Source organism: Malaclemys terrapin, chromosome 4 (genome assembly GCF_027887155.1).
Source record: "Malaclemys terrapin pileata isolate rMalTer1 chromosome 4, rMalTer1.hap1, whole genome shotgun sequence".
NCBI lineage: Eukaryota > Metazoa > Chordata > Testudines > Emydidae > Malaclemys > Malaclemys terrapin.
This window is the reverse complement of record NC_071508.1, coordinates 21,089,698-21,104,769: the sequence shown is the minus strand read 5'-3', so window position 1 is coordinate 21,104,769 and position 15,072 is coordinate 21,089,698. Positions and strand designations below refer to the sequence as shown.

Genomic DNA, 15,072 nt, shown 5'->3' with positions numbered 1-15,072 from the left:
CTTCCCACGGGCACGCCTGCCATTTTTTGAGTCTCCGCCTTTTCCCTGCTCCTCTTGCTGTGACCCATCTTTAAGGTGACCATATTTCCCAAAGGGAAAACAGAACACCCCGTGGGACTGGCCTGAGCCCCTCCTCCTCCCCCCCCCCATGGGGTTGCCTCGAACCACTCGCCTGAGTCCCTCCCCCCATGTGGGGCTGGCCTGAGCCGCTCACGCGAGCCCCCCTCCCTGTGCAGAGGGTAGGCAGGGCTGGGGCGAGCAGCAAAGCACATACGGGATAGGCCGACTATTTCCCAAAGGCTGGGGCCAGCGTCGCTGCTCACCTGAGCCCTGCCTGCCCCCCGTTGGATCCCGGCCTCCCGCCCACATTCCTCTGCACCCCACTTTCTTGACAAAACTGGGTGTTTGTCCCGTTTGCCCTTGGAGACAAATGCCCACTTTTGCAAAAAAAAAGTCGGGACGCCCGGGACATGGCTTAAAAAAGGGACTTGTCCCAGCCGAAACGGGACGTAGGGTTACCCTACCCATCTTCCTCAGTGCGGCGCCATTGAGCACGTGGCCGGCTGGGTTTGGCCAGGGCTGACCGACGCTGTGGCTTTGCCCTCTCTGCATCTCCCTTTCTCCTCTCCCCGCAGGGCAAGCGTGTGATCGGGGAGGACGGCGCCGAGGGCTACAGTGACTTGTTCCAGGAGAACGCCATGCTCCAGAAGGAGAACGCCTCCTTGCGCATGAGGGTGAAGGCCATGCAGGAGGCCATTGATGCCATCAACAGCCGGGTCACCCACCTGAGAGCCAGGAGGCCAATTTGATACTGGCCAAGGCAGGTGAGGATGGGCACCTCCAGAGAACATGTATGCGAGGTGGGGCATGCGGATCGGTCCCACGAAAATTACAGCCACCCCAGAGCTCAGGTCCAAGGGCAGCTGAGTGGCAGCCCAGCTGCTAGGTGTTTCTGATCTTGTCTGTGATCCTAATTCTGTCCCTCCAGGTGACGGCAACGAGGCCATCGGCTCCCTGATCCAGAACTACATCCGGGAGATCGAGCAGCTCAGGTGGGCGTGGGTCACGTTCTCTCCTTCCGCCCATCTGGGGGGTCCACATATCGCGTGCAGCTTGAGAGGACCTGCAAAGAGGCAGTGCGGGCTAGCGGGGGGGCTGCTGACCTGGGGCTCTGGAGGCCCAGATTCCCTCTCTGGCTCTGCCGCTCCCGGCTGGGTGATTGGTGCCGCGGGCACTGGGTTCAAATAGTAGGCTGGCATCGCAGCTCTGCCAATGACCTCAGGCAAGTCACTTCCCCTCTCTCTTGCCTTTGGTCTGATGCGACCATTTAGATTGTCGGTGCTTTGGGGCAGCGCCCGTCTCATGGGTGTGTGCAGCACCTGGCACAACAGGGCCTTGAGCCCGTCTCTCTCGGTGCTGCTGAAATATAAATAAAAGCCCCACATTCGAGATGGAAATGTCTCCATCCTGTAGGGCGTCCTGTCCGGCCCTTGTGCTCCCAAGCTTTCTCTGGAGCCTTGGCTGATCCAGACTTAAATGCCTCCCAGGGGTACATTGAAATGCAGTCTGATAGCTAGTGCTGCTCATATGTGGATTTCGTGCTGGAGAAACTGACAACCCTGGAGACAGGAATCCCCTCGCTCGTTCTGGGCCAGATTCTCAGCTGGTGTAAAATCAGCGTTGTCACACTGGGGTCCCTGGAGCAATGCCGATTTACGCCCCTCCCGCTGAGGATCCAGACCCCGTCTGTAATGCTAGAAAACAGAGGTGCCCCACCGTGTCTAGCGCAGCCGCTGCTGAAGATTAACCCTTAGGCTGCCATGTCAGCGTATCACCGTGGCTGTTGAGAACTGGCTGTCGGCCATAGGGTTGCTTCTCTCCCGTTAGCGTTCAGACCTGGTGGGAAGCCCTGGGGCCTTTGTGACGTGGCCTGGGCTGCATTGCCATCTAAGTGAAGGCACTAAATCCATGAAATGGCATCTGCTGTGACTCTTTGCTCCCACAAGAGGCATGCAGATGGTTAGTGGTGGCCATGCCAGCTTTCCTTCCCTGCGATGTCCTTCTGCAGCACCCCTCCCCGGGAGCAGAGCCCTGAGCCCCTTTGTCCGAGCTGAGCGAGGGCAGTTTAGGTTCCAGACACACACTCTCCCGGTCACCCCTCCTTAGAGGTTGGGGGGAGGGGGTGTCTTTTCCCCTGGGGTTTTTGGACATCTGCCCAGGGCAGCAGATCTCCGTAACCAAAAGCCCCTCCGATCCCCAGGACAAAGCTCTTGGAGAGCGAAGCCATGAACGAGTCGCTCCGCCGGAGTCTGTCGCGGGTCTCCTCCAGGCCCCCGTACTCCCTGGGCTCGTCTCCAGGCCCAGGCCTGGGGGCACTCAGCAGCCCCGTGGTCTCCATGGAGGCAGAGGCCACCGAAGTCCTCCAGCGGGCCAAGCAGGACCTGGAGCAGCTGAAGAAGGAGACCAAGCAGCGGAGGAAGAGGTGATGGCCAACTCCTTGCTGGGAACAGAGTGGGGGGAGGGAAGGGGCTGTTCTGGGTGCTCCCATCCCTGGCTCTTCATTATTATGGCAGGACCATAGTTATTGGGATGCCCACTTCTCCCTTGGCTTCCAGCCCTGGCACCCTCCAGCCCCCATCAGCCCTGCTGGTCCAGACATTGTCCTGCCCCATCCCTGGGAAGCCAAAGCCATACAGCAGAGAATCAGGACTCCTGGGTTCTTTTCTCAGCTCTGCCTCTGACGTGCCACATGACCTTGGGTGAGTCCCTTCCCCTCCTTGTGCCTCAGTCTCCCCATCTGGTAACACTGCCTGGCCCGTCTCTCTGGAGGGCAGTGAAGCTGGGTTCCTGAAGGGCTCTGAGATGGAGGGTGTTGGGGATGTATGGTCTAAGGGGACCGTGTGCCAGGGCTCCCCAGTCACCGCGGTTCATCCCGTCTCTTCCTGGCAGCCCGGAGAAGGAGGCCTTTAAGAAGAGGCCAAAGCTGCAGCAGGAGAACGGGGAGGAGACGGACGAGAATGAGGAGGTGCGAGAGGCTTCCCCCGTGGAGTGGGTGGTGGGAGCCCGATTGCTAGCCAGAATGCCAGTGGCCTTCTCTGTTCCTCGCCCGTGGTTGGGGCAGCTGTGTCCTGCCGCACCCAGGGAGGTGGGGCAAACCCCAGCCTGTCTGTGGGAGTCGCAGGGGATCCGGGGGGCAGGGGCAGGGTCCATGACCACCCCCCCGTAGGGCAGCCAGTCTGCTGCTGTTTGGCCCTGCCTAGGTGTGGAGAGTGGGGGCAGGGCATGGCCGAGGATGGCGGGTAAGACAGTCCCCTCTGCCCCCTGGCAGTGCCCTGTGCCATCTGACACCCTGGCAACAGGTGGGGCAGGACAACTAGCCACAGGCCTTTCCATGCAGCTGGGCTTTGTCCCGTGAACCGTGTCCCCTCTGCCCCAGCCGTCCCGGAGGTTCTCATCAGGTCCTTCATTTTCAGCTGCCATCTCAGCGGGGAGGGTCGGGGGAGCTCCCCAGACATGGCCCACTCCCTTTGCACACAGGGATCAGCCCTGCCCCTGGCCCCGGGTCAAACGTCCTCTCTCCTGCCTCTGCCTGGCACTGGTTTCCGAGGCAATCGCTTTAATTCACCCACATCTGGGGGTGGCGGATGGGGAGAGGCCTGAGCCCCTGCGACGATAAGAGAGGGGCCGAAGGCTCCTGATCTCTGCCCTAACCCTGCGCTTGTTTCCCAGGAGGAGGAGGAGCGGGAGGAGAGTGGCTGTGAGGATGAGGACGAGGATTCGGGCAGCGAGGAGAGCCTGGTGGACTCGGACTCCAATGCGGAGGAGAAGGGTAACTCGGAGGGCACGGCGCCCAGTTCTGTGCTTAGGCTGGGGCCGGGGATATCTGCAGTGACTCAGGGCTGTGCCCCTTTTGGGGAGGCGGTAGGCGGCTGCAGTGGGCCTGTAGGGTGAGCTGGGCAGGTCTTGGCTGGAGGCGCACGAGGTGCCAGTCAGGGTGCTAAGGTGCCCCGGCTCAGCTGGTGCTCAGTGGCACAGGCCTGGCTGCCAAGCTCTGTCCCTTCCTCCTCAGCCCCCCGCATTCGCCTTCGGGTACCCAGGCAAGGCTAAGACCGCAGGAGCGAGATGCCATCCCCTCTGAGTCCTGCCTCATCTGCCTCCTTTCCTCTGCAATGCCAGAGTCCATAGGGGACCCGTGAGCCAGGCACTGCCCCTCCCCTCTCCAGGCCGGCCCAGGGCTGCCAGGCTCTCTCCTCCTGACCTCCCCGGGGCTGCCTGGCTGACTGACTCTCCCCCCACCTCTAGTGGTGAATTTCCAGGCTGATCTGGCCGACCTGACCTGCGAGATCGAGATCGAGCAGAAGCTGATTGAGGAGCTGGAGAACAGCCAGCGGCGCCTGCAGACCCTCAAGCACCAGTCCGAGGAGAAGCTAATCCTGCTGCAGAACAAGATCCGCGACACCCAGCTGGAGAGGGACCGGGTGCTGCAGAACCTCAGTACAGGCAGTGCCCCCTCCACCCCCCGGCTCATCCCACCGCACGGGTCCTCTGAGCCAGCGCTGGCAGGAGAAACCCTGGGGTTCTCCCGGCGCCCAGTGAGGCCCAAACTGGGCCCTGTCCCTGTGTAAGGGACTGTTGCCCCCTTACTAACATTCAGTGGGGGGGTTTTGGTTGGCTGCTCCCAGCACTAAAAGGGGAGGGGTCGATGGCAAATCAGGAGCCTGAGACTGACAGTCCCCAGGGACAATGGGGAGAGGCCAATGCTCCAGATCAGTCTGATTGACAGGGCGGGCAGCTAATCAGGGAGTCAGGAGGCCAGGGGGGGGGGTCCCCTCCTCCGGGTGAGCTGGAATTGCCTGGGTCGGACAGGGTGGGGCCGAGCTAAGGAGAGAGCAGGGGCCCGAGCTGAGCTGAGCTGCTGGGAGCAGAGCTGCAGCCCCAAAGCCAGAGCACAGCCCAGAGAGAGCAGAGCTGCCCTGGGGGCAGAGCTGCAGCAACCGGAGCCAGAGGGGCCAGAGAAGCAGCCCAGGGAGCTGAAGGCAGAGCAGCAGCAGCAGCCGGGCTGAGGCCGAGTGGAGCTGGAGCTGGAGCCGGGGCTGGAGCCGTCCGGAGCTGGGTGCGGTGAGCAGCTGGGGAGAGTGAGGGGGACCCTGGGCAGTGGGCCCAGCACAGGGAGATGCCTCAGCCAAGAGGCCTTGCAGGCCAGACTCGGAGGGGGGATCATAACCCCGACCGGGCGGGGGCGACGCTGGGAAAAAGGGTCCTGCCACCTAGAGCCTGAGAGCGTGTGGCCACCGCCAGAGCAAGTGTCCGACCCGCAGCGTCTCTGCAGCACAGCCAGGGCCTGAGAAGGAGCCTGGGACCTACAAGGAACAGACGGTGACCTGCCCTGACGTTCCAGAGACACTGTTTGTGATGTTCCCTACCACAGAGCGGGGTGATGTGTTTTCCTTTAACCTTTCCCATTTTTCCTTATTCTTTTATAAAGTTAATTGTTAATTAAACAACTTGTATTTGCTTTAAATTTTATGAAATGATCAGTGGGTCAGGGAGGTGCCCAGTGCAGAGAGAGTACTCTGGAGTGGGGACACCCTAGCCCCTGTCCTGGGTGACCACAGCAGGGTTGGGGGTCGAGCCCCCCAGGAATCCTGGGCCCAGCCTTGTCGGGGTTTACGAGGACTCTGCCAGACAGGAGAGTGGAAGGGGAGCCCTCAAGGGCAGGGAGGCCTCTGGGTAAAGGAAGTGGGAGCGAGGACTCGGATCCTTTCGCTAGCCCACTTCACCGGGGTAGTGCAGAAGCCAGGAAAGTTTACCACAGTAGCGGGACCATTCCCCCGCTAACACCTGCATTCCATGCCTCTCTTGCGGTCCCCAGAGATTCCCGCTGGCTGCTCCGTGTCTGGCTTCCCAGCTCCTGGGATCGATCCTTCTCCTCTGCTGTGTGCCACTTGTCCCGCCTCTTGATCAGGGCTGGGCCTGGTGACCCCGTGACCTCCCAGCTGTGCAGCCCGCTGGCTGTGGGGAGACAGTGGGTGTAGGGCCCAGGGAAAGTCCCTTCCCTCGGAGGAGCTCCAAGCTCTGACACGTGTCAGGGAGACAGGGCCAGGCAAAGAGGCAAAGCCGCCTGGCATCTGCGGCCAAGCTCCCAGCTGCTCCCGACTTCCTCCCAGCGAGGAAACTGTGGCTCTCCAATGCAGGAGCAGCAGCGTAGCCTGCCCATGCAGAGAGCTCCATCTCCAGGGCTTTTCAGTCCTGGGCATCTTCCCCGAGTGGGGCAGCTGATGCTATAACTGAGACTTTAGTGATTGAGACACCTGCCCCCAGCTGAGTCCCACCAAACTCATCTCAGCAGCATCCCCCTCTGGGCTGAACAGCAATGGCTGCCTGGAGGAGAACAGTGTGCACCCAGTCCCTGGAGCGGTGCGGTCCCTGGCACACGCCTGGCACTGCTCTGCTGCCGGGGTTATTGGTCTAAAATAGGCCCATGGTTCTGGCTTGCAGGCAATGACTGGTCTGGGCTACTCGGCCATTGAACATCTCCTGAGCTGCTGGACCAGGCAGGCTTGTCCCTGGAGGCCAAGAGTTAATCTAAAGTGCCCCCCACTGAGGGTGCTTTCCCTGGGGGCCTGGTGGGTCCAGGGGGCAGCTGGGTGGGATGGAGCGTGATGGGCTCGGCCTAGCCTGGCACTCTGAGCGTCTCTGCGCCACCCCCTTCAGGCACCATGGAATGCTACACGGAGGAGAAGGCCAACAAGATCAAGGCGGACTACGAGAAGCGGCTGAAGGAGATGAATCGGGAACTGCAGAAGCTGCAGGCAGCCCAGAAGGAACGTGCTCGCCTGCTCAAGAACCAGTCGCGCTATGAGCGGGAGCTCAAGAAGCTGCAGGCTGAGGTGGCAGAGATGAAGAAGGCGAAGGTACCTGGCTGGGCAGAGGAGGAGGGGGCTGGAGGGGCATGGCCTGCTTGTGCTAGCTCTTCAAACTGGGGAGGGACGGTGGATGGGCACAGCCCCTTGTGCACACTCCTTATGCTGGGTGTGGCTGTCGGGGGGCCCGCAGGTGGCACTGATGAAGCAGATGCGGGAGGAGCAGCAGCGGAGGCGGCTGGTGGAGACCGAGCGGAATCGGGAGATCGCCCAGCTGAAGAAGGAGCAGCGCAGGCAGGAGGTGAGAACCCAGCTCCTTGCCAGGGCTCTGCAGATAGGGCAGCTCTGGCTGGGGCCTGTGCCCCTCACTCAGCTCTGAGCTCCCACACCAGCTGGCCAGGGTGCAGCAGGGAGTGCGGGTTCTCCAATGGGTCTGGGCCTTTCCTGGGGAGATGCCCCAAGCCAGGCTCCTTGGGACCAGATGGGGAGGGTGCTGGAGAGCCCTCGCTGATGCATGATTTGTCAGGTCCCCTCCCCTGTGCACAGGTGAGCAGTTACCTGGGTGAGCCAGCCTGCACCCAGAGTCCCTGACGCAGGGTGGGGCAGGGGCAGGGGAGCCCCTGTGACGGAGCAGGGCTGAGACAGGGAGTGGGGCCATTCAGGATATGGGGCAGCAGGGGAGCCCTGCAAAGCTGGGGCTGAGCCGCAGGGATGGCTGAGCAAGGCGATGGGAAATCTGGAACAAGCACTGCACCAACAGAGGACCGGATTCCACTCTCTATTACACTCATTGTAAATCTGGAGTAACTGCATTGACATTAGCGGAGTCGCTCCAGATTTACACTGCTGCTGCTGCGATGTGAATCCAGCCGTCACCTGCATCAAGAACATTCCACGTTCAGTCCTGCCCTACCTCTGCTTGACAGTGTGTTAGAGCTCTTCCGGGTGCCCGGCCGCTGGGATCAGTGCCCGGCTTGGCCCCCAGGCCCGCTCCTCTCAGAGCCCGTGTTGGGCCACTGGCCGGCCAAGGCCTGCAGGTCCTGTGAAGCCAGGAATGGGGCCGGCAGCATAGAACAGCGCAAAACCCTGCCTGGTTGGGGAGCTGTGTGCTGGGCACCCTGTGCGGAAACCAGCCACCCCACTGACTGTCTGGGGACTCCTCCCCCTGCTGAAGGCGCAGCACGTCCCCCTCTCCCAACCACATGTCCATCTGTCTGTCCATCCCTTGAGATCAGCACCTGGTGGGGTGGCAGGTTCCGCCTTCCCCAGGTCAGAGGAGGTGATTGCTTCCTCTTGCATCTCTGGTTGCTGCTCAGGGCAGGTACAAATGCCACAGTGCTGCCATCATCGGTTACAGCAGAATAAATCCCGATTAGCCCCAGTTGCTCCAGGTTTTATACCGCTGCTGGTGAGATCTCAGGGCAGGCCATGGGCCAGATTTTGAACATCCCATGTGCTGGCCCCAGGCAAGGGGGTGGGGGAGCCCTGGGTCCCCTCCCCTTCCCCCATTGCTGCCATGGGTTCTACCCCAGACCCTGGGTTCCTCTTTAGCGGCTCACGCCCGCTCAGGACTCGACTGAGGCTCGGCTTCTCTCCCGCGCAGTTTCAGATCCGGGCGCTGGAGACTCAGAAGCGGCAGCAGGAAATCGTGCTGCGAAGGAAAACCCAGGAGGTGAGTGCCAGCCCCTGCACCTGCGGGGGTCTGGAGAGCCGCTCACGGGGCCGTGACTGGGTGGGCGCTAAGGCCTGGCTCCTGGATCGGGCCGTGGGCAGGGCCCTGGGGCCTCTCCAGACGGAATAGTCCCCTCCGCTGTCCCAGTGGGTCGTGCTCCGCCAATCCTGGGTTGATCCCAAGGCGCTGGCCCTGGGGGGGGTGGATTTCCCACAGAGCCTGGTGGTTTTATGGCCAGGAGTAACCAGGCAGGAGATGACAGTGATTGCGAGGGAAGAAACGCCTGCCTCCGGGGGCAGCTGATCTTCTGGGGTCAGGAAGGAGGAATTCTCTGCATGCCATGTGCGACCGTGCACAACAGGCTGTGTCTCCCTCCCTCCTTCCTGGAGCTGGGTCCTGGCAGCTGAGTTGGTCACGTGACTCGTCCAGGCTGCCTCCTGCCCCAGCACCCGTACAGCTCGCGGGATGGTGCGGTGCTTCGATCCCAGCCCCTCCTGATGCATTCTGGGAAACTGCTATCCACGGGTACCAGACCTTCACCCAGCCCAGATAGGCTCAGCTCTCTTGAAAGGTGCTCAGCTGCTCCCGGGCTCACTTTGCCACCTGAGAAGCATTGGAGTCGCTCTGCGGCTGGGGTCGATGCCCCCTGCGGGTGTTCCCAGGAGGCCCAGCCCTCAGGCACTGCTCTCACCCAGGTCTCTGCTCTGCGCCGCCTGGCCAAGCCCATGTCGAACGGGGTCTCTGGGAGGCTGAGTCAGAAGCCAGCCATGCTGGACTCAGGTGCGGAGGTGTCCGCCAGCACCACCTCCTCGGAATTGGAGTCCGGCTCTCGCTCGGTCTCCAGCATCGTGCGCCAGTGGAACCGGAAAATCGACCACTTCCTGGGAGACCCTTCGCCCTCCGTGAATGGGGCTTGGCCCGTCAGGTCAGACCAGTGCTTCCGAATCTGTGTCCCCCGCGGCCTCGTTCCCTGCTTGGCCCTCAGGCCCCGGGCTCCTGGGTGTTAGATGGGAGCGGAGTTCTGTGGGAACACGGGAAACGATCGCTCTATCATCGTGGGCGACTCTGCCATGTGGTTTGACACGTGAGACTCTCCACATTGGCTGGAGACCTGATGTGTAAATGCCCCTCTGTCCTGAGCACTAGCGGGCGTGATGGCCGAGCGCCCGCCTGGTGGAAGCCCCCTGACCGTGTCCCATCCCACTGCAGGAAGAAGTTCCCAAAGAAGGGGATGAGCCAGACCTTCAGCAAGGCGGCCCGGCTCAAGTGGCAGTCGCTGGAGTGGCGCATCTTTGACGTTGTCATGCAGAGGATGACCATCGTCAACCTGGAGGCGGGCATGGAGCGGCTGATCAAGGTGAGGTGTGGGGGGCAGTGCCCTGGTGGGGATTGGGTGGCCTGAGCATGACCGAGGGCCAGGAGTGCTGGGAGGCTGCTGGCACCTGGACAGCGCCGGCTGAGGCGTTTCCTTCCCACCCGCCCCCCAGAAACGCGAGGAGCTGGCGCTGCTGCAGGAGGCGCTGCAGGGGAAGAGGGGAAAGCTGCAGGCGGAGAGCCCGGAGGAGCAGAAGGGCCTGCAGGAGCTGAACGAGAAGATCAGGTGCTGACCTCCAACATTGACTACATCACCGACAGCATCGCCGACTGCCAGGCCACCATCATGCAGCTGGAGGAGACCAAGGTGCCGGGGGAGGGGGCCTGCGGGCGGGGGGAGGTGCAGGGGGTCTGTATATGGGGAGTTGGTCTCACGGGAGGGGGAGCAGGGGAGATCACCCCAGGGCATTGTGTGCTGTAAGGGAAAGGGGGTGCTCTGGGGGCTGGTTGATAGTTGGGGTGGGGACTGGGCGTGAGTAGGAGGCTGGCTGGCTGGACTCTTCCTCTAGACAGTTTAAGCATAAGGGTTGCAGGAGGCAGGTTTGCAGGGTCCTCTTGCTTTCTAAGCTCCAACTTCTGGGCTGAAACGTTGTGTCGTGGGTCACGCGGGGAGTCAGGGCCGAGCTGGCTCCCTGCTCTTAGCCCCCAGAGCTCGCCCCCTCCCTACAGAAACGTCACAGAGCAGCTGTTGCAGTCTGGCTGCTTTCTCTGCTTGTTTGCTGATGACGGCTGTATAAGGCCCAGTTCAGCAGGTGCCTGAGCACTCACGGGGCTGGTGCGATAGGCAGCCGTAGGCCCGTGGGCGCCAGGCTAACGGACATGGCTGTGGCTTGGCTTGGACCAGCAGAGGCCAAGAATCAGCCCTCTTCCGCTGCACGGTCTGCAAGGTCGGGGCCAGGATTTAGGAAGCCCCTTATATGTTGGTCCGTCAGGGTCTCCATCGGTGCTGGATGGTTTATTTGTGGAAGGGACGGCTGCGGAGAGCATGATGTCCACCACCAGCTGCTAGGCCCAACAGCCCTGATGGGAGTTCTGCACATGCTGGAGTCAGTGGAAGCCCTGTCCGTACCATGGGACAAATGTACCCATGATGTATCCAGTACTGCGGGCAAGGCGTGGTCTAGCCACGCTCAATCCTGTCTGTGTGCACAGAAAAACCCATGTCAGCACCAGGCTCCAGCCTGGGTTGCCGCCAGGCTCCAAACATGCTTAGAACATGGGCTTTCTCCATTCCCTGCGTATACGGCAACACAACCTCCTGTGAGAAACTGCCTCGACCCAGCCCAGTTCCACAGTGGCGTTCCTGTAGCCTAGACCGAAGCCAAGCACGCGGGGCAGCCCGGTATTCAGAGCCAACTCCAGGTGTAGCCATGGGAGAGGGTTGAAGATGCTGTTTGCTTTTGTAGGAAATCTCAAACCCTTTTAGTTTTTCTTTTGAAATTTCCCAGGGGGAAGAAAAAATCAGTTTCTCCTCCCCTCCCCCCCCCCCGAGAAACTGGAATTTTTGTGGTTTTTGAAAATCAGTTTTGATGGTTTAAGGCAAAAAAATTGGGGGTCTTGGGAAAGAGTTTCCCTTTTCTGAAACCGCGAACTTGTGCTGAAAGCTGTTGTCAAACATTGAGTCTCTTTTCTGATGTCAGATTTTTGTAAAGGGAGGGTGGGATTTTGACCAGAAAGGAAATTTTTGTTTAATCAAATATTTCCACAGAGAAACAATAGCCTAATAATGAGGCCTTTCTCCCTGGCACCTGTCGGGTGTCTGTGCTGCAAGGCAAACCCCACAGCACAAGTCTCAGAGCCTGGATCCATTGCCTTGGCTCGCAGGGCTACGGGGCTAAAACGAAGAGTGTAGACATTCACACAAGGGCTGGAGCCTGGGCTCTGGAGGGTCTTGGAGCCCATGAGCGGGAATGTCTACACTGCTACTTTTAGCCCCGTAGTGCAAGCCCGAATCCTTTGGCCAGAGGCTCGCTGCTGTGGGTTTTTCTTTGCTGTGTGGACGCACCGTTAATGACATGGGGGGTCTGACCCAGGTTCAGCACAGTGTAGCTCTCTGCTCCCCTCCTAGCAGCTGGAGGTCGTAAACAGGTTTTTAGTATATGTCTACGCTTAATCTGCTACAGCTGCAAGGCTTTAGGTGTATACTCATAGACTCATAGACATTAAGGTCAGAAGGGACCATTATGATCATCTGGTCTGACCCCCTGCATGCTGCAGGCCGCAAGACCCTTCCCTGGACTCTACCGTTGAAGTCCCCAATCCTGTGTTTTAGTGACTTCAATCGGCTGAGACCCTCCTGCTAGTGATCCCTGCCCCATGCTGCGGAGGAAGGCGAAAAACCTCCAGAGGCTCAGCCAATCTACCCTGGAGGAAAATTCCTCCCCGTCGGAGTAGGTAATCCACCTCCCAAGGAGGTGGCTGTTTAGTTCGGTCGGCAGAGCTACACTCTCCAGGATGGGCGGGGCACGATTTTCACACCCTGGAGAGACATAGCTATGCTGGTATAAGTTCCCAGTGTAAACCTGCCCTTGGTCTGCTCTGGTCACCTGGCTAGCGAGCAGCTCCTGCCGTCCAGGCGGTAGAAGCGCCTCTTCTTTAAATCCGCAGGTGTGTGGTTCAGTCCCCATAGATGGCCCAATCAGGGGCCTGGTTCCAGGCACACGTCCAGTGCGAGTGCTCATGCACAGTATTGGCATGCAAGTCGTCTTCCCCGCCGCCTGCTCACAGAGCACCTGTGTCCCTGACGGCATCAGCCAGTCAAGGAACCCCTCCCAGTTCCGTGGTGCCGGTGTCTCTGCTGGCCCTCTGCTTTCTGCCCTTCACCGCCCTCAGCGCCGTTCTAATTCCCCTCCCTAGGGGTCTCTCTTGCACCGTAGGAGGAGCTGGACTCCACCGACACCTAAGTGGTGATCAACTCCTGCTCCTTGGCCGAGGCGCGCCTCCTGCTGGACAACTTCCTCAAGGCATCCATCGATAAGGTCAGGCAAAGGGCCTTCAAGTGGGGGTGCAGCTCTGTGGGGTGGGTCGCAGAACATGGGATCCCAGGAGGCCCCCTGTTAGCGTGGGATCACAATTGCTGCAGGTCAGGTTTGGAGCCAGGGCTGTTTGGCTGCGCCTGGGGCATCCTTTGTGCGTGGGTGAGGGAGACTGAGAGGCCTGCCTGGCCTGTGTGCTGCTGGACCCAGAGAGGGGAATGGGTTTGTGATGTTATTGATATCCTCTGGGACCATATAGATCATTGTTGCAACCAAGGTCCTGTAGTGGCACACAGATCTTGTATAAGGGGGGTCAAATGGGGTGTCTAAGACAAGGTTATGGTTTACTGGTTATAATTATGCTGTCTATATGTGTGTATCAATTTTGTAGTTGAAGTTATGAATATTGGCTCTATACTGTCTGTATTTCAAACTTCTGCTATGCTGCTGGGTGACATCCCAGACAAAATGGTGTTAGCTCTGCCTAGCCTGCTTGATGGCCCATTAAGGACCATCAGCTATACAATGGACCCATTGAGAGAAGGCAGATACACCTTGTAACTCAGCAAAGTATGCAGGGACTGGCCCATGTGACTCCAGACTCCATTTTGCTGTAATTTTCCACAATAAGAACAAAGGTGTTCTTACACCTGGAAAAGACTATATAAGGCGGATGCCTCATCTCCATCTGGTCTTCAATCCTGCTTCATACCTCTGAAGGAACTTTGCTACAAGCTGAAGCTTTGAACAAAGGACTGAGGACCCATCCCAGCGGGGGATGTATTCCAGAGACTTGATTTGAACCTGCAGTTTATTCTATTGCTGCTGCAAGCCTGAACCAAGAACTTTGCCATTACTGTATGTAATTGATTCCATTTAACCAATTCTAACTCTCCTCTCTATCTTTTTCCTTTTATGAATAAACCTTTAGATTCTAAAGGATTGGCAACAGCGTGATTTGTGAGTAAGATCTGATTTGTATATTGACCTGGGTCTGGGGCTTGGCCCTTTGGGATCAGGAGAACCTTTTTTCTTTTACTGCGGTATTGCTTTTCATAACCATTTGTCCCCATAACGAGTGGCACTGGTGGTAATACTGGGAAACTGGAGTGTCTAAGGAGACCGCTTGTGAGACTTGCGGTTAGCCAGTGGGGTGAGACCAAAGTCCTCCTAGTCTGGCTGGTTTGGTTTGCCTTAGAGGTGGAAAAAGCCCAGCCTTGGGCTGTAACTGCCCTATTTGAGCAATTTGTCCTGAGTTGGCACTCTCAGTTGGGTTCCGCCAGAACCGCATTGTCACAGGGGTACAAGCAGCAGCTGAGTGAGGCTGGTGTGGAACCTGCATCTGTGCCCAGGGACAGGGACTGAAGCCAGGAGCTGATTCCCCGTTCCACCCACTGGCCCGTCCTGTGTGCTGGACGGAAGGTAACCTCCTGCTCCCGCCAAACAGGGGCTGCAGGTGGCTCAGAAAGAAGCCCAGATTCGCCTGCTGGAAGGGCGCCTGAGACAAAGGGATGTGACCGGCTCCTCCCAGAACCATGTGATCCTGGATGCCCTGCGGGAGAAAGCGGAGTCCCACCCCGAGCTGCAGGCGCTCATCCACAACGTGCAGCAAGGTGGGTGCTGGGCTTTTCCCTCCTGGGGACCCCCGTGAGTACTGGGCATTGGCTGGCAAAGCAGCCGGCAGCGCTGATGTGGGGCCTGGGGCTGGCAGCAGCTGGGAAGGCTTGGGGTGTTTCCCTGCCCCTACAGATGGCACGTCTGCCCATTGGGACAGATGGAGCCCACCCCAGGGCTCTTGGCATTGCTCTGACCCTGTGGGCAGGAGTGATAGGCCCGCTTCTTCCAGACGTATCAGCCCACATGGTCACAGCCTGTCCAGCCGTGAGGATGCACTGATGGCGCTTTGGTGGCAAAGAGTTAATGATAGCAGGTCTGGGGGGTGGTCCCAAGGACCTAAAGGGCCACACGCTGATTGGCGACTGCCTGCTGGCTGGCTCTGATCGGACCAGCCCAGTGCGGTGCCCTCCCACCCTCTGTCGCGTTGACGCACCCTTGTCGGCCGTTCCTTGTGCAGAGAACGGCTACGCCAGCACGGACAAGGAGATCTGGGAGTTCAGCCTGGCCTCGGAGGGGAGGTAAGCGCACCAGGGAGCGTGCAGTGTCCCAGCCTCGTGCGCCCCTGAGCGGC

At 59.7% G+C, this 15,072-nt stretch overlaps 1 protein-coding gene across 1 annotated transcript in view; it reads left to right on the top strand.

Moving 5' to 3' along the window:
* The first annotated feature begins 853 nt into the window (after positions 1 to 853).
* The window catches only part of LOC128835699 (kinesin-like protein KIF21B), a 30,492-nt gene continuing 16,273 nt past the window's right edge, over positions 854 to 15,072 (top strand). The window contains exons 1-15 of the mRNA XM_054025285.1: positions 854 to 860; positions 989 to 1,052; positions 2,261 to 2,482; positions 2,950 to 3,055; positions 3,730 to 3,829; positions 4,303 to 4,494; positions 6,715 to 6,914; positions 7,057 to 7,164; positions 8,467 to 8,535; positions 9,198 to 9,460; positions 9,745 to 9,892; positions 10,023 to 10,135; positions 12,992 to 13,046; positions 14,332 to 14,497; positions 14,959 to 15,019. Coding sequence (XP_053881260.1) covers positions 854 to 860; positions 989 to 1,052; positions 2,261 to 2,482; positions 2,950 to 3,055; positions 3,730 to 3,829; positions 4,303 to 4,494; positions 6,715 to 6,914; positions 7,057 to 7,164; positions 8,467 to 8,535; positions 9,198 to 9,460; positions 9,745 to 9,892; positions 10,023 to 10,135; positions 12,992 to 13,046; positions 14,332 to 14,497; positions 14,959 to 15,019 — 1,874 coding nt within the window. The remainder of the gene's footprint in view (positions 861 to 988; positions 1,053 to 2,260; positions 2,483 to 2,949; positions 3,056 to 3,729; positions 3,830 to 4,302; positions 4,495 to 6,714; positions 6,915 to 7,056; positions 7,165 to 8,466; positions 8,536 to 9,197; positions 9,461 to 9,744; positions 9,893 to 10,022; positions 10,136 to 12,991; positions 13,047 to 14,331; positions 14,498 to 14,958; positions 15,020 to 15,072) is intronic.